At 34.9% G+C, this 24,890-nt stretch overlaps 1 protein-coding gene across 2 annotated transcripts in view; it reads right to left on the minus strand.

Annotated features, from left to right (window-relative positions):
* The window catches only part of LOC136025973 (uncharacterized), a 157,772-nt gene that overhangs the window by 53,873 nt on the left and 79,009 nt on the right, over positions 1-24,890 (minus strand). For both annotated transcript variants that reach the window (XM_065702092.1, XM_065702091.1), the window contains exons 6-7: positions 21,149-21,540; positions 18,191-18,407 (exon numbers count right to left, since the gene is read on the minus strand). In XM_065702092.1, the coding sequence (XP_065558164.1) occupies positions 18,191-18,407; positions 21,149-21,540 (609 nt within the window). The remainder of the gene's footprint in view (positions 1-18,190; positions 18,408-21,148; positions 21,541-24,890) is intronic.

Below are 24,890 nucleotides of genomic sequence, written 5' to 3' on the forward strand. Positions count from 1 at the left end.
GAATTTTTTATGCATTTTGAAAGATTTTTCACCCCCCCCCCCAAAAAAATCTCCCCTTCAATAAATCCCGGGTAACCCCTTGTAAACAGGTCAATTAAACAGAAAATATGAAAAATTATACGGCAAACATAAAAAAATGAGAGACTTTTTGGCCTTTCTTTTGCAGCCGTTTGTAAGTCAGCATACAGATTTTGCTTTAATATTACAGGGATAAAATTGAATACATTTACTCTAAGTTGAAATAATTTTGCTGGCATTAAAAGGTAATCTTTTTCCAGAAAATTTTTTTTTAATTCATCGGATTAGCTACCTATGTTTTTCTTTTCAACCAACACATCTATGGGCCACTATAATCCGCAGACGTGAAAGCTTCAGGCCAAGACCCGCACGATTAAGAGGAAGTGGCTTCAGATTTGGCTGTCACGCTAAAATATCGTGATTTCCTTTGCATCTTTTTTCTATCCTTAAGTTTTCTTTTCACCGAAATGATACCGCATCCCCAAAATAAATTTTCGCTGATATACCTGGTTGGATCTTCTTTTATTATGACAAGCATCATTTGGAAAGTTTTACTCTTTTTACAGTAATCAATACTAAGAAAAACCGAAAAACGGGTATGGCAGGAATTAATAACAGAGAACGAAGCCAAAGTTGTTTCAACAGAAAAAAAAGAACAATAAATTAGTGAAATTGTGGGGTAAATGAAAAAAAATAGAAGAGAAGTTTTTGGCTTTCAAAAAGGCTTTTCTAGGGGAAGATTATAGAAAATAAAATAAAATTATATATAGAAAAAAAAGAATAATAACAATAATAATATTAATAATGATAATAATAATAATAATAATAATAATAATAATAATAATAATAATAATAATAATAATAATAATAATAATAATAATAATAATAATAATAATAATAATAATAATAATAATAATAATAATAATAATAATAATAATAATAATAATAATAATAATAATAATAATAATAATAATAATAATAATAATAATAATATAATTATAATAATATAATAATAATAATAATAATAATAATAATAATAATAATAATAATAATAATAATAATAATATAATAATAATAAAAATAATAATAATAATAATAATAATAACAATAATAACAACAATAACAATAATAATAATAATAATAATAATAATAATAATAATAATAATAATAATAATAATAATAATAATAATAATAATAATAATAATAATAATAATAATAATAATAATAATAATAATAATAATATTGATAATAATAATAATGATAATAATAATAAGAATAAATAATAATAATAAATAATAATAGATAATAAAAATAATAATAAATAATAAAAATAATAGAAATTATAGTAATGCAGAATCATACGAGTTCAAAGATTTCAGAGGTCGAGTACACATCTTTTATGTAGAGTGTTAACTTATTTGTGATTCTGTAAAGTGTTAGCCAAATGTTTCAATTGCAATACTGTTACAATACATTTTGTATACCCACATATAATCAAGAGTGTTAAAACAATTTAGGTTAAGTGCAAAGAATGATTCCGTTACGCTCCGGTTCCTTTAGCTAATAATCGTCTTTACCGTGAAATTGAGAAGCAATTCTCACGATATGGCAAATTTAATTTTCAGTGTGCAATTTAGAGCATATTATAATTTTCTCAGAGTTAATTTGCCTAAATACACAGTATCATTTTTGAAATTGACTTAAAATGGGAAAGAATAAAAATTAATATAGGTCTGAAATAATGAAAAACTAAAAAATAGTATTTTTGGCTAAAACACATACTTAAAATTTTTTGATTTTAAATTCTAAATTGCAATAGTTATTCCAGATTTGTGACATATTCATATAATATGTTTTTTTTTACAGGATAATCGTAGTACACCCTCAACAGTCTTTGATTTCCAACATAAATAATTCCTGAGTGAGTATGAGTTGGAAGAGGTGCAATAGAATGATATGTGCGAAGGTGAAAATTATGCAGGACAAAACCGGTGCAAATTCCTGATTTAAGGGAAGTATACTAGCTTACTAATTTAACTCCCATTCAGCTAGGTTAGCTGACACGTGGCATCTCCTTGGATACCACTATGGCAGTATTTTTCGTGTGCCTCCCTGTTTCTGACAGTTCTCAGCAGTACTGGTCTGGTGGGTCAGAAAAAACTTCCCAACAGCGCTTTGGAAGTCATTTTTTGGCGAAAAACATCAGTTCTTCGTTCGAAGACTGCTTAGGCAGTTGTGCTGGGCATATACGCTAAAATGTGTCCAAATCATCGGAACTGTAGGAAATGCATGGTAATTTTGCTATGAGAAGGAGATGTCTGTTTGTAAAGAGCTGCTCTCATTGCCTTGGTGGTACTTTCGTTTATTTTTATTCCAAAAGAACTAGCGGCATCGTGGGAAATAAGAGAATATGCCTGAAGTCTTTTATTTCTTCATTTAGACGATTAATGTCATCATCATGCGCAAGCAAGTCCAAAACGATTGCTGCAGTATCACTAGGGATTAGTGCTACTATAGTATTAAGGAATAATAATAATAATAGAAAAAAAAACAGGGCGAGTGTGAAAAAACCTCCTTGGAAAATACCAGTAGAGGTAGAAAACTCTTTAGTAGGTCTTTCACAAGTCTGCACCATCATTCTTTCCTTCTCGTACTTTCTTCTTATAATATCAGAGGGAATTCCGTACTGAGTTAAGACATACCATAGAAGCATCCACATGATCAGGCCGAAGGGATGCTTTACGTCTATGAAAAATTGATAAAGCTCGATGTCAAATTCCAGATACAGCTCAATGATTTGATTGATGACATACATCTGATATCAGATCGATCTGTTCCAACAGAATCAAGTATGATACTCAAGTATCACATGTCTCACATTTTTATTGTAAGAATTAGGAGTAATTTTGTAAGAATTCTTACGGGTTGATTGGCAAGAGACATGGGTCTGTTATTGCCTAAATTATTTCGGATAATCCCTTGTACAGGGAGCTATGACAGATATCAGCCGGAGGAAGGGGTTAAAAAAATCTAACACAGCTGCTACTACTCTACGGTACAAACTATTGACAAATTTTGCCTATTTCCAGAGGTTAACTGGGTTTTTGAAATTCTAGAGTGGCTTCAATGTCCAATCTTGTGGGCGGTTGCTCATGTCTATGTGTTGTAAACTCCTTAAGCCCTTCAAGATCTAATTTTTATGTGAAACTCAATGTGCTAGTGATCTTAAATTACAGTATGAGTGATAGTTTTGTGACCATTTATCTTCAAAAGATCCAGACACCACGGATCCTCACAACTCCATAGATAGTTGGCAAGTTTGAACATGAAGTTTGAGTTTCCCCTTTGGTAGTCTTCCTTTCTTAGAGTTGTTTTTTTTTACATTTGTCAATAAGCTCCTGAGCACTGTCCTGAGCACATTTTCCGCTGATTTACAGCCAAGGATGAGTCAGCTACCAGGCTACTTTTCAGTAAAAGCAGGTAAATATCGGATGGGAAAACTTGATTTGTATGTCTTGCGTGATTTTTTATTTTTATTAATCGTTCAGCTGCTCTCTATACTTTTGTTTTACATTGTGGTGTTTCAGAGCTTCCGCTTCAACTCTATGGTATTTTATCTTTGAATTGACAATGGCTTTTCAGCAAAGTAATGTCATGAATCAAATCTGATCATTGTTGGAATTACTACCAACTGGATGTAGTGGATGTAGAATGATGATTTCCATCGGTTGGATACCAGTGAGTTGTCTATCATGTTGACTGTCCTTCCATCAGGGGGCAAAAAATTACTTTCCATTTTCGCCAGTGCCTGGACACTGCGTTTGTAATTAGAATTACAAACGTAATTGTAAATTTAATTTAGTTGTACTTTAATTGTAATCAAAATTAGCCCAAAATATCTTCTTTTCTACTTTTATGACTTCCAGCGATGGTCTTGAAGTCTCCCAAAATTGTTACGACATCTTTACTCAGAAGAAAAGCTAACTTCTCGTCAGTGGGTTCCACCTGTTCCGCTGGAGATCCGGAAGGTTGCATCTTCTATGTGTTGTTTAGTTGCCCAGGTAGATTTATCTCTTAGATACCATCGATATCTCACTTATATTGATTTCCTTGGTGGAAGAGCTTCCTTTCCTTCCCTGTTTGTGCAAATGTCTAAAAGTTTAGCGGACCGATTGTTACGATAAGCCTTATAAATAAGAATGGTCTTGTGTCTATTTGTGATGGACTGTCAAACGTTGACTATAAGGCCAAACGCTGTTGGCTATCAAAAAATCGGTTGCTGTAGATGTGAAAGCATGCCCGTCAGATTTCCTGAGGACAGTGGCCTTCTTTGTGATGCTCGCCCAGTCATGATTCATAAAAAAGGGGAAAAGTTTCTTGGCTGTCTTTCACAGTCTTGGCAAGCCTCTCTTTGGCAATCCTCTCTACTTCTAACTGGGACCATTGAAACCCTCAAGTGTGCTTTCCACTTTCTGCGGTTGTTCTCACACGAATGACGGTCCCACAGTGGTCACCTCATCACCAAGTAATTCGTACTGTCCAGGGGGAGGAGAGGAGTTTATCGGCTTCAGGATGTATCAAAACATCGCACCACTGGTTAAGTCATATGGCTATCGGAGAAGCAGTACTCCTCTTCTGACTGTGTTGATTCCCCAGAAAAGTGTGTTTCAGCTATTCAAGACCCAGAGATAATGAATCCCGAGTGGTACCACCGTATTGTTTAACAATGAAGGATATCCTCCATACCTAGAAGATTGTATTTGATCCACCATCTGATGGCAAGCATGAGTTGCTTTGAGGAAAAATCTGAGAAGTTGCTCAGGACTCAGGGAAGCTATAAGTTATAAGAATTATGGAAGCCAAAAGGTATTGAATTTATAGTTTGAAAAGTTCTAATCAATATGGTATAATGTACAAAAAAAATTAACAGATGTCCTCAATGTTTTATAATGGGCTATTCGCGTAAATTGGGTTTATGTCCAAAGAGGTGTGGGTAGGTATGCCGCTAAATTCTAATTTGGATTTGGCCTCAAATTTATAGCCAGTGAACATATAAATGTATCAGTGTCAAACTGATGTCAGTCACCGTTTGTTAGATCTATATTTATTTCGTTTTATTTATGAACTTTATATTATACGACTATCGTTTGATTTGTACTCAGCAGGATCTTGTAATTTGAATGTTTTTAATTGACTCTTTCTGTCAACTCCACTTTTTAAAACATTAAAAAACTTTAGCGTAAAGAGCGGGGCGTTGAGGAGGCAACAACCCCTTTCATATACGGAGTAATTTCTGTTCGTTTTTAAGTTTTAAGGTCACTCCTTACTTTCAGATAAAAAAAACTTGTTTTTTTATTTAATTTCTGGACGTTTTTGAATTAATGCATGTTTTGGTTTTGGCTCTCCGCAGATGAATAATTAAAACGAAATTGGCATATTTATTTTTTCGGCTAAATGGCTTTCTCATAGTTTTTATCGAACGATTTTGAGAAAAAAGGAGCGGGTGAGGACCTCTAATTGCCCTCCAATATTTTTGTTACTTAAAAAGACAACTAGAACTTTTAATTTTTTACGAACGTTTTTATTAGTAAAAGACATACGTAACTTACGAATTAGCTTACGTAACAAACTTCCGTATTCCTATATTTCTATTACGTATATGAGGGGGTTCTTACCCTTGTCATTCCCCCTTTATTTAAAGTAAAGCTTAAATTTTGTCCCAGTTCCCTAAGAATGACCCTTGAATCGCAAAGACCGTAGAATAAATAGTTGAAATTACTAAAAAATACTTAATCGTAAAGCGCGGGGTATTAGGAGGACGGTGAACCCCTTATATGTGTAATAATGTCTGTTCATTTTAAGTTTTAATGCTGCTCCTTACCTTCAGTTGAGAAAACTTTTTCATATCTATTTTTTCATTTTTTTTCAAAATAATACTATAAAATCCTGCACCCTCTTCGTGAAGATTTTCTCCCCCTGGACTAAATCCTCCATGCAAAGTTCCCCCCACATAATCCCCTCCCCTCAACCCCTCCACACCAACCAAAAATCCCCCTGAAAACGCTTGTACACTTCCCAATAACCATTACTATATGTAAGCACTGGTCAAAGTTTGTAACTTATAGCCCTTCCCACGGGGACTGTGGGGGAGTAAGTCGTCCCCAAAGACATAGTTATAAGGTTTTTCAACTATGCTGAATAAAATGGCTAGGTCAGAATTTTGATCCTGTAACTTTGGCGAAAAAATAGCGCGGGAGGGGGCATAGGTGCCCTCCAATTTTGTGGTCACTTAAAAAGGGCACTAGCACTTCTAATTTCCGGTAGAATGAGCCCTCTTGCAAAATTCTAGGACCACTGGGTCGATACGATCACCCCAGGGAAAAAAACAAACAAACAAAGAAACACGCACAGGTGATCTGTCTTCTGGCAAAATATACAAAATTCCGCATTTCTGTAGATAGGAGCTTGAAAATTCTACAGTAGGGTTCTCTAATGAGCTGAATCTGATGGCGTGATTTTTGTTAAGATTTTATGATTTTAAGTGGTTTTTTCGGCTATTTTCTAAGTTAAAATTAAACTTGATGGAACTTGTATACTTCAAATCAGCATTAAAATACGATTCTTTTGATGTAACTATTGGTATCAAAATTCCATTTTTTAGAATTATGGTTACTATTGAGCCGGGTCACTCCTTACTAGAGTTCGTTACCACGAACTGTTTGATTAAGTAAAAACCAGTTTTTTTCAACTTAAAGTAAGGAGGAACATTAAAACTTAAGACAAACAGAAATTATTACGTATATGAAAGGGTTTGCCCCTCGTCAATACCTTGCCCTTTACGCTAAAGTTTTTCTTATTAGTTATAAAAGAGTTATTTATTCTAATGAAACGTTCCTTTTCATGCTAGGAAATTTGGCTTTCCCTCCCCATAAAATTCTCTTCCCCCGTGAAAAATTCCTCCATGGAAAGATCTTCTCACGTAACGACCCCCCCTTCTCCAGAAAAATCCTTCCTGAAAATGTCTGTCTACTTCTCAATTACAAATATTATATGTAAACAATGGGCAAAGTTCATAACATACAGCCCTTACCCCTAGGGACTGTAGGGAGGGGTAAGTCATCCTAAAAGACATAGTTATTAGATTTTTCAACTATGCTAAACAAAATGGCTGTCTCAATATTTTGATCTGGTGACTCTGGGAAAAAAGGAGCGTGGGAGAGGGGTTAGCTGCCCTCCAATATTTTCGGTAACATAAAAAGGACACTAGAACTTTTGATTTCCAATCAAACGAGGCCTCTCTTGGATTTCTACGATGAATGGTTCGACATAATCACCCCTTCGAAAAAAACAACAAACAAAAAGAATTAACAGGCGTCCGTGACCTTTCTCCGATTCTTTTGATATATGTGTTGTTATCAAGATTCTGTTTCTTAGAATATTGGTTACTATTGAGCCTCCAGCTTCATTACTTATCAATATTACACTCGTTGCCACAAACTGTTCGATCAAGCAGCTCGTGGTAACAAACTGTAAGTAAGGAGTGACCCGGCTCAATAGTAACCGAAACTCTAAAAAACAAATTTTCATACCAAAAATATATGAAAAGAATCGGATTTTTATGCTGATTTTTAATGTATAAATTTTATTAAGTTTAGTCTTACCCATCAAAGGTTAGGAGACTGAGAAAATTTGCCTTATCTTTGAAAAAAGGGGGAAACATCCTTAAAAGCCACGGAGTATTAATGAAAATAACAGGATCAGATTCAGCGTATCAGAGATATCACCAAAAGAGGTTTCAATCTCCTATCTGCAAAAATGTGGAATTTTGTATTTTTTGCCAGAAGAAACATCACGGACGCGTGTTTTTTTTCAGGGTTGATCGTATTGACCCAATCGGGAGAGAGCTCATTCGAACAGAAATTAAAAGTTGTAGTGTCCTTTTTAAGTGACCAAAAAGATGGGAGGGCAACTGGGCCCTCTCCCAGGCCCATTTTCCTCAAAATTATCTGATTAAATTTTTGAGATAGTCATTTTGTTCAGTATAATTAAACAATCAAATAATTGTGAATTTAGGTGTAAAATGACCCCTGGCAGTCTGTAGGGAAATGCCTGAAAGCTATTAAATTCGTCCATTGTTTATGTATAATATTTGTTGGTGGGTATACAGACACTGTTTTTTTTCTATTTAATTAGATAAAAAACAAGTTTTTTAACGAAAGTAGGGAGCAACATTAAAACATAAAATGAACAGAAAGTATCAAGTACATAAGGATGGCGGGTTGCTTCCTTGTCAGTACTTTGCTCTTTGCGTTAAAGTTTGAGTTTTGTTCCATTTCTTTAAGAATGACTCCCGAATCGCAAAGGCTGTTTAATTAGAATAAATAGCTCTTCTGAAATTATTAAAAAACTCTCGTATAAAGAGCGAGGTATTGACGAGGGGTGCCCCCTCATATTTGTAATGATTTCTGTTTGATTTCAGTTTTAATTTGTCCCCCAGGGCGGCATCCAGGATTATTTTACCCAAGGATTTTCTTCGGGGGTGAGAGGTAAACAAAAAATCCTCTAAAAACGCATAAGAAATGTGTTTATATCCATTTTGTTACGTTTTTTGAGTCAGATAAACATTCCGTGATGGGTTCAAATCCTCTAACCCCTCCTCCTGGATACGGGCTTGATTGCTCCTTAATTTTGGTTAGGAAAAACTTTTTTTATTTGAATTAATTTTTTTTTAAAATAAAGGTGGTAAATCTGACTTCCCTCCATGAAAAATTCTCTTCCCCGTGAAAATTTTCTAAATGAAAAGTCAATCGTACATTGGTCCCCTGAACCCCCTCCACCAGAAAAAAATCCCTGAAAACATATGTATACTTCCCAATAATCAGTGCTGTAAGCAGTATCCCCTCCATGTTTTTGCCAAGGCCCATATACCACTATTCAAACCAGGCCCATATCCTACCATCTCAACAAGGCCCATATCCCACCATTTCAACAGGGCCCATATCCCACCTTTCCGACGACTGTCAGCAGGTGCTTGTTATATTATAGTTTTTTTTTTGGCTGCTGCATAATAAGACTTATTAGAGTCCGTTAGTAAAGCGGGGAAGTCCCGATTGTAAAAAAATTGATTGTCCAATGTTTTTAGGTAAAGATGACGTAATCTTACGTGACTTGTTTTGGTTCAGTTGGACCTTTATGATCCGGAAAAAACTGGTTTTGAAGGTCAACGACAGGTAACATGCTAAATCTTATGGTTCACCCAGCTTGGTATTGAAAAAGAGTTCATTGTGAACATCGAGGATATCATTCTTGGCATATTCTATAGTAATGAATGCTATTACTCTATTAGACATTGAAGACGCTAGCAATCATGAAATGAGAACTAGAGTGCCTAAAGTAGCAGTAGAAATCACAAGGGATTCTCGGTTAACCCTAGAGTTGGGCGAGATGTTTGCGTGATATCATTAATATATGAATATTATCAGTAATATCATTAAGCAAATGCATTAGTGAAATATAAAACCACGATCTGAGTCAGTTTAAAAAAGGAGTAGGTTTGTCACTAGCGAAAAAGTATGCTTGTTAGCTTATAGTCGGTAGTAAGAGTGTCAGGATTAAAAATAACTCGATTTGAGAATCAAAATATCTTACGGAATTTATCGATTTTAGAAAAATGCTTGATTCTAGATGATGAGTTTCTAGATATCTCTTCATAGGAATATATTTTATCCAAGAATACTTAACGGTATAATAAGAAATGACTCTTCGTTTTTGGACTATTGCATGAAAATTTTATGTCGTGGCCCATTTGGTCAGTTTATTGAGTAAATGGGCATGTACTCAATTTATTGGCATATTGATTGACATATTGAAACAAAACAAAATAATATTGTGGTTTTTACTTTTAACAAGTACTTAGAAATTTGTTTAAGACGGTCATTTTGCAAGGGAATAAGAAATATGTAGAAAAATCTAATCCAGACAAGTGTGTGAAGTTACTCGCCTACTCTTTCTAGAAGATACTAATTTTATTTATCGTAACTCAGTTTCTTTTTAGCATTGAGACAGGCAGCATTGAAAAGATGTTTTACACATGTCCATTATGTTTGTATACATTGAGCAGCTGGTCATCCTGTGAAAATTTTACTATTATTGATTACTATAATAAAAAGCAAAGATTATGCAATCCATATAAATTGCATAGAGGTTACGCAGTGAAACTTAAAGAATGTGCAATGAGCACTAAACGTGATTCTAGTTTACTTTTAAGAGACTAGAATCATCATGGTGTTACATTGTTTTGGAAGGAGGAGCCTGGTCTACACTTCCATTGCAGGATTAATAAGAGAGTCTGTTTTTTACGACATCGCTCTGAAGATACCCGCCTCTATGGATATAAACCTAATGATTTTTATTTTCCTATTGCAGGAAGTAATTCTTCGTATGAGAATAGTATATGCGACATTGCTTCAAATAACAAAATTGAAATAAGTGAAATTTATAATATAAATCAAATAGTATTATTGACTTTGCAAAAACTTATAATGAACACGAAGTTACATTATTTGTAGAAAATGCGACCTCGACTTTGTACGACAAGATGAATACATGTTGAATCCTGACGAGCTGCCGCCGCTTATCATTAACGATGGTCGCCTATACGTGGAAGAAGAAATCTAAAGAACACAGAGTTGTTAACATACAAGTTTTATAAATAAACAAATTCACAAACATTTAAAACATTTAACTCCCATGGCACTGTAATTTACATTATACAGGAAGTGGTAGTCCTTATAAATGCTGAGAATTTCACTGTGAGTATATTCACGAAATCAAAAATAAATATAATAGTGCATGAAAACAATAGCTTTTAGTTAATAGTAAGCTTTTGGTTTATAGGTAGAGCTCTTGTACTCGCATCCGATATTAAATACTAGATTTTCCGCTTTGCTCATAGATTTTTCACTTTTCTCAAGAAAGTTTTTAATGTGAGGCATGTAAAAAGCATAAGGTAGGCCAAGAGGATCAAAATATTCAAATCACTTCACTGTTTGAAAGGTACATAGTCAATGCCCTTTACAGTTGATTATACACACAGTCTTTACAGTTGATGAGCTATTGTTAAAAATAAGGGTTTTGTTAATGCTTTGAATATGGTCAAGGACATCCAATAGTATGAATAGGATTTGAATTTGAAGATGTAGGGATCCAAATTCAATGCATTGATTTTTTCATTTGTGTTCAGTGGACCAAATCTAATAGAATACTGCCGTAAGGGGTAATTTCCCATTAGTTTTGAAACTGACTTGACCAGAATAATGCTAAACTCTCCTCCAATGGTTCGCCAAAGGTATACTCTAAACGTACTGTGCCCACTGGGCCCGTAGTCAGATCTTGAGTACTGGACCAATCAAATACATTGATACCACAAATTTTCGCAAACGTTTCTTCGGTTAAAACCATTTCCAAATTGCAGTGAATCTCAATCTAGATATTGTATTGTCAATTCATATGGGTCCTGAATGTTATATAAAAGGATAAATTGTAGAGTCGAATTCCATTTACTTTGCATACAAAAGATGAATGTCCAAACAATTTAAATTTATGTGGAGAATTTGTCCATGATCCTAAATCACTAGCAGTTTTTACAAGAGCCAAAGCCAGTTTGAAGGAATTTTACCATTGAAAAATGATGAGTCGGTGTTGGTACGCTTACTCATAGAAATGTATCGTTGATCCGTGATACAGGAACGTGATGAAAAATGAGCTGTTTGATATTTTTCCACTAGCTCTTAAATCCCTCAATCACCAAGGCAATAGAACTCATAACATGTTGTTTTCGTGCATGAAGTATTGCCGAAGTAAGAAAGACTATTGCGTAAGGTGTAGTTCAAAGTGCTTTTTGTAAAAGAAAAGTGGACGGAACGAGTTGTAACTTTATATCAGTCTTAACGTCGGAGGCAACCATTGAGATATATTAAATATTTTCTGATTTATTTTCACCACCAAGTTTAAACCTTCAGTTATTACACCTCTAAGCATATTACTAGCGTCAGTGTCCACATTATATTCATATCCAATAGCTGAACCTCTCAATAGTCTTTAGGAGATTGGAGTCATCAGCATGAATTGTATATAACTTGCACATTTTGAAAGATTGTTGGTTGTGCTCACCTATGTTCCATTTATGTTAACAATGATTTGCCTAAACAAATTGTGTAGTACACAATTTTCATAGGACAATTCCTTGGCTGCACATGGATTTTCATTGTTAGATTTTTAGACAATGACTTGCAAATCTATAAAAGTGGAATTCAAATCGATGAAATAAGCTTCACGGAAAAATTTGAAAATGTTCGTTTTCAGAGAGCGGCTGCTGATGATAAAGTTGTTCATAGTAACCATGTTTTTCACTCACATCATTTTTTTCTGTATAAAGAAGATTTAGAGATGAGGTGACTAAAGGATGATACTCTACATGTGGTAAATAGGCCATTTCTAGGAAAAGAAATCCATGTTTGATCTAACAATTTTTACTGTTGGTTTCTTTTTCTTCTTTGACAAGAGTGGTGTTTTACGTTTATGGCCTGATTTGAGAGTGATGAAGTGTTTCTTCCACTTTTAAACATCTTCTGCTATGTCGCGTTCCCAATCACTCGCCGAGAGATCGCACGACGGACCGGATATTTTGTGAAACACTGTTTTTAGAATCCTTCACAGAGCTCCAATCGTGCAGATTAAAGGACGCAAAATGTGCGGCAACCGATGCGATATACCTTTTAGCATGGGGTAGTGCATAGCGGAACAACTTAGAAAACTAATTGCCAAGACAAAAACGGACTTTGACGAACGACCCTTGTAATAGTCCATTCCATGACCCAATTGTCGTGGTCCAAGAGTAGCAACATAGCAATCAATATCAGGACAAACAAAAGTATTTTTTCTTTTAGCCATCTCACTGGATGGGTCAAAAATGACATGTAATCGCGGCCAACCTTTTATTATTGCCAGAGGACCAATTTACTTAATACGCCCAATTTACTTCTCAACTTTAAAGTGACAGAGCTTCAAATACGAAGTGTTGACGGAAATATATTGAAGGTGCTTTATATTGTAGTGGTGAATGTGTTCAAGTGGTTTTTGCTAAAAGAATAGGCAGAAGGGGGGCATTAGTATTACCGACTCTCGATGTCTCAACAAAGGATGCATAAAGAAATATACATTTGTCATATGAGAAGCCAGGTGCATAGTCTGTATAAATAACATGATCGTTGCCACTGAAATTTTTGCTTAAATAATACGACTTTTGAAACCGAGAATCTGACATAAATCTTGATTGAGGAAAAGTCGTTCATAGAAAACCTAGCCTTTTCTGTTTAATGTGAACCCAGCTTTTTTTCACTCTTAAGTTTTAGTTAACAATACGACACAGCTCATGCGCATTGTTGTGTCTCTCGTAGGGTGTGGCGGCAAAGGGTAATCATCAGAGTCAAAGTTTGTCAACAAACCCTCGTCGGAGAATTTAAAGGGTCTTACTTTTCTATCATATGTACGATTCTTTTTCAGGATATCATATGTACTTTTAAGAATACAATCAGTAATAGCAACTTCGTATCTCCCATTGAATTACGATGGTTAGGGATCATTTTGTCCAAAACTACCTTGTTTTATTTAAATCACCTTAGAGTGGGTCAGAGACATTAGACAAGAATGCCACAAAAGAATCACTAGGCATCGTGAACGTCTTAAGTAGCCATCTAAGGAACCAAATCAGTAGTTGCATCCTAGCCGACGAACAAGCAGCTGCCTTTTGCCCCTAAGAGTACGAGGTTTTAATATGTTTTCAATTTGATACATTCCATTGGCTTTAACTTTTTGCAATTCCTACTCCTAAAAACTGCCAAGAATTCCTTCATCTTTTATATAACGTAGACAATATGTTACAGGTTCCGTGTCTTAGACTTTTGTCACTTTGGAATGCTCAGTGGACCAAAGTAATTCCCCTTTGCGAAAATATTACTTGTTCGATTAATTTGAACTGTATCACCAACATTAAGTTTCCTCTACTTCACAAACGTTTCAATGGAATATTGTTTCAGAAAAATATCAAGTGTATTGTTATTGTGATGAGCTTTAAGAGGGCTCAGACTTGACAGCACAAGATTAGATAAAATGGCTAAAGAAACACTTTCTTTAGAATCCTTCACAGAGCTCAAATCTTGCAGATTAGAGGACGCAAAATCTGCGGCAATCGATGCGATATATTTTTTAGCATGGGGTAGTACATAGCACTACCCCATGTTAATTTTATCCAAATCTTGAATTAAAGCAACAGTATTTTACAAAGTGCAATATCTAGAGATGAAAAACCGAATTGTTTATATCAATCATTCAGTCAATGCCACCTTTGTCAGACTATGACTATGATAGGGTATTGTATTATATTTCAATAGAGCTTTGTTTTTACATGTGGATTAACAATTTCACTTCCACGATCAGTTTGAATTTATCTACAAGAATCTTGTTCAAAAATAGATTCAGGGGCTCTAGCAACTTCATCAGTTTTCTTTGAGCCCAATGGAACGGCATATACATAGCGACTAAAAACATCTGATTAAAATTAAAATATACTAGTATGGACTATTGCAAAATCGCTGAATTTCAACTGGAGCCAAAATATCTGCTTGTAAAATATGCAATGAAAAAATGAATTTCGCTTTTCGATAATGACTACGGGGAACTCAATGATTTCAATGAAGATTGTAGCTGGGTTCGTTCTGTAAATACTCTATTGCCAACTTCTTTTTAGCTGTTTATGTCAAATATATAAAATAGATAGGGCACTTTAGAAGAAAAAGCCAAACAGATAGTAAACTTTTGTATGTTTCCCAGGGTTGCATCTGACCTTATTAAAGGGGAGGGAGCTCAAATAATAATTGGTTATTGTAGCCAAAAAGACACACGTCGTATTTTCCACCATTGAGCCCTCACAAAAAATATAATCAATTGAACTATTATCTCAGAATTTTAGTGAAAATAATACGTTTTTTCGTTGAAATGTCGATATTTTTTCGTATTTACTTTTGAGCTGGAGTTTAGCACACAATGCATGTGTTCAAAGCTACCCATCTTTAGAGGATTAACTAGTTATAATAGGTATGTTGACCACTTAAAATGGAACTGGTCAGAATTTAGGTAACCCCCTCAAAGATCTGCGACTTAGTTTAGAAAATAACTGGTCGATTTGATTAGAAAAATCATCTTTATCTGTGATCTGCTTGCCCTGGTTAAGCGCTAATAGAGGGTTGAATTTACCAGCTGATAAGAAGTCACCCTTTCGCGCAATTATCGCAACGCCGGCAATATAGAGAGTCATTATAGGTTAAATTTGGGCATGCGCACCTTTTTTTTTGGTGGGGGGAGGGGGTATTCTTAACATAGAAATAGATTCTTACCAGTTAGTAACTTTGAGATAAACTTGAGTTTTATCACTTTCAAAATCTAATACAAAACTTACGAGAAAGTTCGTTCAATATCCATTTTTATACTCCCAGGACAATAGAAAATTACCCGGTTCCGCTATATGACTAACATAAATCCTTTGATCTACGAAAATCAATAAAAGATTACGTGACGCTTCTGTTTCCTAGAAATAACGGTACACTATTTGTTTGCCAACAAAGCTTTGTCTATAGAAAATGGTGTAAAAATCCTTTGTGTGCCAACATGAAGTGGCTATTATTATTATTATTATTATTAATTTATTACCCGTCAACAACGGAAAAGACGGGTAATATAAAAGAAAAAGAAAGAAAAACACAAAAATTTAAATACACTTCCACTACAAATATTATAAAATAACACTAGTCCAGGGGTGGTTGGCTCTTAAAACATTAGTACTGAATTTGGAGATTCTTCTCTCTATGGCCATGGAAGGGTTGGTGACCTTATATTTCCTGGAGATGTCGCCATTGCTGTGCCACAAAGGGAGACGCAGGAGAAACTTAGCATATCTGTAAAATGCGCTGCAAATGGCTTTCTTTTCGGTAGCTGTGAATATTTTCTAGAAGGGAACCAGAGCAAGCAGATGGGGGGTAGTAAAAGCATTGTATAGCCGGACAAGGAGAGGACGGTTGAAACGATACTTATAGGCAACAAGTAATCCGTATGACGCTCGTAGACGGGAACAGATGTGTTTTGTCAGTGCTGAGCGTGTGTCCTTCAATATAGAAGAAATAGGAAGGCCAAGATACGTAAGGGACTCGCAAGGCTTAATCAGAGTGTCGCCAATTTTAACGAAGAGGTTAATTTAAAGCTCATCTTTTGAACCATTGAAGAAAAGAAGTTCTGTTTTAGATTTGTTGAAGGAAAGTCCGATCTGCTTGTATGCCGCTGCAAGTGAGACTATGTGTTTGAGGCAGAAAAATATTGGGATTATTATAAATTTGGACCATGTCCTTACTTGAGAATGGGGAGGCCTGAAGGTTTCCTTGCCCTTGCTGGTTTTTTAAACAACCATAGAAAAAACTCTTTATTATTTTATTAACACCTGCATCTTTTAGAAAACAAACCCTATTACGTAACCTGCACCGGCTGGTTGTCGTTGGAATGGTGGGATATGACCCATGTTGGAATGTTGGGATAGTTGGAATGGTGGGATATGGGCCTTGTCATATCCATGGAGGGTATATTACTTCTGTATGCAAAAAATGGGTAAACTCTATAACTTTCAGCCCTTCCCCTGGGGACTCTGGGGCGTTAAATCATCCTGAAAGACATACTTTTTAGATTTTTTTTTACTATGCTGAAAAAACAGTCATTGGGGTTACTATTCTTTGAAAAATAAAAGTTACTATAGATCCCCGTCATCTGCAGAGCGTAAACTACTCGATGAATATGCTATACAGAGGTCATTAAAAAAATATCATAGAAGTAATCCAGACATCTTGTATTTTTAGCACAATTGCAGTGTCAATATAAATCCCATTAATCGATCTGTCAAAGATGTGTCTTCAGGGGTAAAAATTAGGGGAAGGGTGTTATTGCCACCCATACAGATTCTTTTCCTCTGTGTTTTGAAGAATATCTTTGTTTCAGTGAAGAGCGAATTGTTTGGTTATCTGGTGATTTTTTTTTATCCAAAAACCACACGCCTAAGCTTTGAGAAATGAATTTAACTCCCCCTTCAATTTCGTAAATTGGCAACCTTGGCTGTCTTTTCATTTTACAAACCCTGGAGTTTCATTAGATAGTCGTCAAAAACTTACTAAGCCAGTTTATAATTTTATCCTTTCGTGAGTATGAAGATTCTATCCAGAAGATATAATAGAAAAAAGAAGACTAAGTAATTGCATAGACTCAAGAAAGACCCTTCTGTATATTAACGAAAAGAAAAAATATGCAAAGAGTAATGTCAAACTCAAAACCAACCAAAACAAGCTAAATCTAAAAGAATGTGAAACCATCTTCAATTTTCTGCTTTTTATGCAAACACGCACTTTTTATCTTTATGCTTTAACTTCCACTAAATAAAAAGATTAAAATAAAATGTGTTTTCAAAAATGCACTGCTAATTGGATCGCTTTGATGTGTTGTGTAATCAATTATAAATATGTTACGATTAAAAAACATAATAAACACGTTGAATTTTTTTTAAACAGATTGGAAATTGCAAATCTTTTCGTTCAAGTTTTTGTTGCATTTTAAATAAATGAAAAAATTGCAAAATAAACTTTAGTGTATAGAGCAAGAGATTTTGACATTCCCTTTTTGCAATAACTAACAGTAAAGCACATGACAAAAAAAAACTTGCGTTTTTTACCAACAGACACTGTGTATGAAACAAATAACTGTCACTTTTTGTAATGACACATGAAGGCCCTGAAAATTTTGTACCTCGACAAAAAACAAAAACAGTTTGATGATGATGATGATTGAAAAACCATCATCAAAAAAGTAAAACAAAACCATTTAGAGCAACATTTTATAAATTTTATACAAGATTCGACATACGCTGTAAGTAGCCTAATAGACAAAAGTTTGTTGAATATTTAACTGAGAAAATAAATACCAATTGAAACAGATTTTTCTGGTCCATAGAAAGGGTGGGAGGAAGACTAAACTGTCAATGCTCCCCTTTCTAGGGCTATGTAGAGAACCAAAATAGAAAGTATACCTGTATCTCTTGAAGTTACTGAAGCAGTTTTTGATATCACTTCTGTAAAATCTGCTTGTAAATCCGAGGAATAGTAATTCATGGGATGGGGGAGTGGCAGCTCAACTGATTTTAGGCCTCTTTTGCAGCTATGACATCCTTCTTTATCGCAAGGGAATTGAGGAATCGAAACATCTTGAGAGAGACGCTTCAATCCTGAATCATCTTTAATGAAAAGCTATAAGAAATATGTCGGTATGTAAGAAAACTTGGCTTTAGACTAGTTCATAACGTTCTTGAATAATTTGCAGTTAGAAAAAACACTGGAAACCTCAACCAGTTCTTTTTTATTTAGTTTGTTCGTTGCAATGAAAAGCTTTTGTATCTGGATCGAAAACAAAAATATAAATTGTTCAAAGAAGAATTGAAAGTAAAATACAAAGGGATAGGAACCATACTTATACACCACAGATTAGGGGTAGTGGGACCTGTCCTTTGAGACCTATATATGCAAAATCCTTAGGATAGCTCCCTAGAGCCTTGAATTTAAACACCGTTTTTTCTGTTTTGACGAATCATGTGTAGTAACGAAACAGTTTTTTTAACTTATATTAGTTCAAATTCAAAATAGGACTAGGTGATTTAATCTCAGATATCTTCGAAAGAGTTACTTCAAAGCCATATACTTACGTCCAAGTATTTAAGAACACCAGTATTTTATTTGTCATTTTTTTAGATTTTTTAGAGGGGCGTATCCTTGCACAGTTCTTGTGTAGTTTTTATTTATCTCTAAATCCAAGTGCAAGGGTAGACATTTGAAGAGGAGGTTGAATAGTTCTTTAGTTGCCATAATGTCGAAATTTTGCCTGGCCGCATTTTGGTAAATTCTACCTAAATCGGTTAAGAAAATACAAATCCTAAAAAACACCAATTTGAGATATCTACATAATGGGTACAAAATATACATTGATTAGACACAATTGGCCCACCAGCATCCGACAGAGTGAAAATCACGAATTACTCCTAAATAAGATCGCAAAACAGAAACAGTTTTTGGTGCATCTAGAGCAAAAAGAGCTTACGATATTCAAAAAAAAGTATCATATTGGAAATGCAAGTTAAATTTGCAATCTTCACCAAAAGCCTGCTTTCAACACTCCGGAAAATCTGAACTTGTCTGACTAATAATTGTCTGGTCTTAAGAAGATTCAATCAAACAGTTCGTGGTATCGAACTGTAGTAAGGAGCGACCCGGCTCAATAGTAACCAAAACTCTAAAAAATGGAATTTTGATACCAATACCTACATCAAAAGAATCGCATTTTAATGCTGATTTTAAATATATAAGTTTCATCAAGTTTAATCTTACCCATCAAAAGTTACGAGCCTGAGAAAATCTGCGTTATTTTAGAAAATAGGGGGAAACGCCCCCTAGAAGTCATATAATCTTGACGAAAATCACACCATCAGATTCAGCGTATCAGAGAACCCTACTGTAGAATTTTCAAGCTCCTATCTACAAAAATGTGGAATTTTGTATTTTTTGCCAGAAGGCAGATCACGGATGCGTGTTTATTTGTTTTTTTGTTTTTTTGTTGTTTTTTTTTCTTTTTCCCAGGGGTGATCGTATCGACCCAGTTGTCATAGAATGTTGCAAGAGGGTTCATTCTAACGGAAATGAAAAGTTCTAGTGCCCTTTTTAAGTGACCAAAAAAATTGGAGGGCACCTAGGCCCCCTCCCACGCTAATTATTATACCAAAGTCAACGGATCAAAATTCTGAGATAGCCATTTTATTCAGCGTAGTCGAAAAACCTTATAACTATGTCTTTGGGGACGACTTACTCCCCCACAGTCCCCGTGGGAGGGGCGACAAGTTACAAACTTTGACCAGTGCTTACATATAGTAATGGTTATTGGGAAGTGTCCAGGCGTTTTCAGGAGGATTTTTTTGGTTGGGGGAGGGGTTGAGAAGAGGGGGATATTCTGGGGGAACTTTCCATCGATAGTTTGTCATGGGGGAAGAAAATCTCCATGAAGGGAGCGCTGGATTTACTAGCATTATTTAAAAAAAAACAATGAAAAAATAATTATGAAAAAGTTCTTTTAGCTGTAAGTAAGGAGCAGCATTAAAACTTAAAACAAACAGATATTATTACCCATTTGAGGGGCTCACCTCCTCCTAATACCTCGCTCTTTACGCTAAAGCATTTTTAGTAATTTCAATTATTTATTCTACGGCGTTTGTGATTCTGGGGTCATTCTTAATTAATTGGGACAAAATTTAAGCTTTAGTGTAAAGAGCGGGGATCTGACAAGGGGGTGAACCCCCTCATATATGTAATAAAAATATGAGAATACAAAAGTTCTTTACGTAAGCTAATTTATAAGTTACGTAAATCTTTTACTAATAAAAATATTCGTAAAAATTAGAAGTTCTAGTTGCCTTTTTAATTAACCAAAAAATCGGAGGGCAACTAGGCTTCCTCCCCCGCTCTTTTTTCTCAAAATCATTCGATCAAAATTATGAGAAAGCCATTTAGCCAAAAAAAAAAAATAAATAAAAAAAAATGCAAATTTCGTTTTAATTATTCCTCTGCGGAGAGCCAAAATCAAAACATGCATTGATTCAAAAATGTTCAGAAATTAAATAAAAAAAACAAGTTTTTTTTAACTGAAAGTAAGGAGCGACATTAAAACTTAAAACGAACAGAAATTACTTCGTATATGAAAGAGGTTGCTTCCTCATCAACGCCCCGCTCTTTACGCTAAAGTTTTTTACTGTTTTAAAAAGAAGAATTGAGAGAAAGAGTCAAACCTTAGCGTAAAGATCAGGGCGTTGATGAGGAATCAGCCTCTTTCATATACGAAGTAATTTCTGTTCGTTTTAAGTTTTAATGTCGCTCCCTACTTTCAGTTAAAAAAACTTGTTTATTTATTTAATCTCACAACAAAGTCGAGTTTCAAAACATCACCTCACCTGTTCAGCTACTATTTTGAATCCTTGTGTTTTATATTCAACAAAAATAAATTTTGATCTTCTTAACTCTCCAACGGCACTCGTTCTCATTTTCCCTCCACTGACACCCGCTGGACTTCTGGAGCCGGGCCCATCGTTGTAGAACTCCAGTCCCTTCAAATATAATTCGTAAAAATCATGACTTGACATTGTCTGAAGACCATTGCAAAATCCTGGTATGTTGTGGCATCTATCTTCCCATGCTTTCCTTAAGCCAAAAGCAATAGTATTGACAGCGTTGAATGAGGCCACCAGCTTCTCTTTCCTCGAAATTTTGGAAGTTTCTGATTCTGCATAATATAAAGAATTGCATTCTTCAAGTTGACTCAGTTCAGGATGGTCAGTTTTAAAACCTGGGAATAAGAGGAAACGTAATAATTCACTACATTATATAGGTTTATTCAACATTTAAAAAGTTAAAAGAAAAGAATATATATATATATATATATATATATATATATATATATATATATATATATATATATATATATATATATATATATATATATATATATATATATATATACTAGCTGTTGGGGTGGCGCTTCGCGCCACCCCAAGCCCCCCCGCACGCGTATGTCGTTACACGCCATATTAGTTACGCACCATTGTAGTTGTGTCCCTGTGTCCCACCTGTGAATAGAGATAGATATAAATATATGTTTTTAACTACGTAAAACATGCGAATATACAACATTCTTCGCTGTCCCATTGTCTGTGCTTATAAATAGATTGTCAGGTTTACTGACTCTTGAACATGCAACATATAATTGTCCATGGGAAAAACAATCCGTATTCAGATCTATACCTCATTATTCTAATGATGTGTCCCTGTGTCCCGGTCGTCATTTATATTCCCTGTGTCCCGGTCGTCATTTGTGTCCCGGTGTCCCAGTTTGTAATTTCTCTTTGAGTGTCCCGGTCGTCATTTATATTCCCTGTGTTCCGGTGTCCTGGTCGTCATTTTTGTCCCGGTGTCCCGGCCTGTAATTTCTATTCGAACAATCCCTGTGTCCCGGTCGTCATTTATATATCCCGCCTGTGCCCCCGGCGTCCCCGTTGTAGTTGTGTCCCTGTGTCCCGGTCATCATTTATATTCCCTGTGTCCCGGTCGTGATTTGTGTCCGGGTGTCCCAGTCTGTAATTTCTCTTTGAGGTTCCCGGTCGTCACTTATATTCCCTCTGTCTCGGTCGTCATTTGTGTCCCGGTCTGTAATTTCTTTTTGAGTGTTTTTTCTTTTTAGTTTTTTTTTTTAGTTTTTTACCTTTTTTCTTTTTTCAGTTTTCTTTTTCTTCTTTATTTTTCAGCGTCACTATGAAGTACATATCGACGAACCTTTGTTTTTTTAACTTAAATCTGGTAGGCATTGATGACCTTATCCAAGTCAAAATCCCAAACCCAATCATCATCGCTATCATTTTCAGTTTTGATATGTTTTGACTCTCGCTGTCCAGGTGGATTTTCATCTAACTGCGCGGTTTTGCGTTCTTTAGCCGCCAGCCTATTTTCTTGCTGTTCTTGTGATTCCCCGGCACGCTTTCTTTTCTTACTTTCTCTATCAGCTGCAAGCCTGTTTTCTTGCTGTTCTTGTGATTCCTCGGAACGCTTTCTTTTCTTACTTTCTCTATCAGCAGCAAGTTTTTTGGCATAAACTCTTTGAGCAGCTTCCTCGGCTGTTGCCATTGTAGGTTCTTCAGTCATTTTATAATTAAACATTTTTCCGTGAACAAATTTCTTAAATACCGTTAATGACGTCACCGTCATAGCAAAAATGACGACAACTAACTTCCTGACTTCAGCAAGCCTGATTACTTGCTGTTCTTGTAATTCCTCGGCACGCCTTCTTTTTTCACTTTCTCTTTTAGCAGCGAGTCTGCTTCCGCGTTGCTCTGGTAGTTCCTCGGCACGCTTTCTGTTCTTTCTTTCTCTATCAGCCTCAAGCCTGTTTCCTTGCTGTTCTTTTGATTCCTCGGCACGCTTTCTCTTCTTTCTTTCTCTATCAGCCTCAAGCCTGTTTTTTTGCTGTTCTTTTGATTCCTCGGCACGCTTTCTGTTCTTTCTTTCTCTATCAGCCTCAAGCCTGTTTCCTTGCTGTTCTTTTGATTCCTCGGCACGCTTTCTTTTCTGACTTTCTCTATCAGCAGCAAGTTTTTTGGCATAGACTCTTTGAGCATCTTCATCGGCTTTTGCCATTGTAAGTTCATCAGTCATTTTAAACTTAAACATTAATAGATTTCTACGTGAACATATGTCTTAAATATCTTGAATGACGTCACCGTCGTAGCAAAAATGACGACAACTAACTTGATGACGTCAGTCAACACAGAAACATGACGTCACCTGACAGACAGACAGACACACAGACAGACAACTTATTTATATACTAGCTGTTGGGGTGGCGCTTCGCGCCACCCCAACACCTAGTTGGTGGGGGCGCTTCGCGCCCCCCCCCAAGCCCCCCCGCGCGCGTAAGTCGTTACGCGCCATAATAGTTACGCGCCATTGTAGTTGTGTCCCTATGTCCCACCTGTGAATATAGATAGATATATATATATATATATATATATATATATATATATATATATATATATATATATATATATATATATATATATATATATATGGTTTTAACTACGTAAAACTTGCGAATATACAACATTCTTTGCTGTCCCATTGTCTTTGCATATAAATAGATTGTCAGGTTTACCGACTCTTGAACATGCAACATATAATGGTCCATGGGAAAACAATCTGTATTCAGATCTATACCTCATGATTCTAATGATTGCCCTTGAGCTTTGTTGATGGTGATTGCTAATCGACCATTCCCTGTCCCGGTGTCCCGGTCGTCATTTATATCCCCCTGTTTCCCCCGGTGTCCCCGTTGTAGTTGTGTCCCTGTGTCCCGGTCGTCATTTATATTCCCTGTGTCCCGGTCGTCATTTGTATCCCGGTGTCCCGGTCTGTATATACATTCGTTTTTTAGTTTTGTTTTTCTCCTTTATTTTTTTCCTTTTTTTTCTTTTTTAGTTTATTTAGATTTTTAGATTTTTTAGTTTTTTTATTAGTTTTTAGTTTTTTTTCTTTTTTTTTGTAGTTTTTACCTTCTTTTTAGTTTTGTTAGTTTTTTTTTTTTACTTATGTCCTGGTTGTCATTTATACTCCCTGTGTCCCGGTGCTTTGTTGATTGCTAATCGAACATTCCTTTTGTCCTGGTCGCTTTCTCTTTGAGTGTCGTCATTTATTTTTTTCTTTTTTAGTTCTTTTAGTTTTTACCTTTTTTAGTTTTTTTTATTTTTTTAGATGAAAATTTTTTTTAGTTTTTTCCTTTTTTTCTTTTTAGTTTTTTATTGGTTTTTACCTTTATTTTAGCTTATTTTTCAGTTTTTTCCTTTTTTTAGTTTTTCTTTATTTTTTATTTTTTTTAGTTTTTTACCTTTTTTTAGTTTTTTTAGTTTTTTAGCTTTTTTACTTTTTTTATTAGTTTTTAGTTTTTTTTGTAGTTTTTGCCTTTTTTTAGTTTTTTCAGTTTTTTTTTTAGTTTTTTATTGGTTTTTACCTTTATTTTAGCTTATTTTTCAGTTTTTTCCTTTTTTTTAGTTTTTTTTTAGTTTTTATTTTTTTTAGTTTTTACCTTTTTTTAGTTTTTTTGTTTTTTTAGTTTTTTAGCTTTTTATTTTTTTTATTAGTTTTTAGTTTTTT

This window comes from Artemia franciscana, chromosome 4 (genome assembly GCF_032884065.1).
Source record: "Artemia franciscana chromosome 4, ASM3288406v1, whole genome shotgun sequence".
NCBI classification, from domain to species: Eukaryota; Metazoa; Arthropoda; class Branchiopoda; order Anostraca; family Artemiidae; genus Artemia; species Artemia franciscana.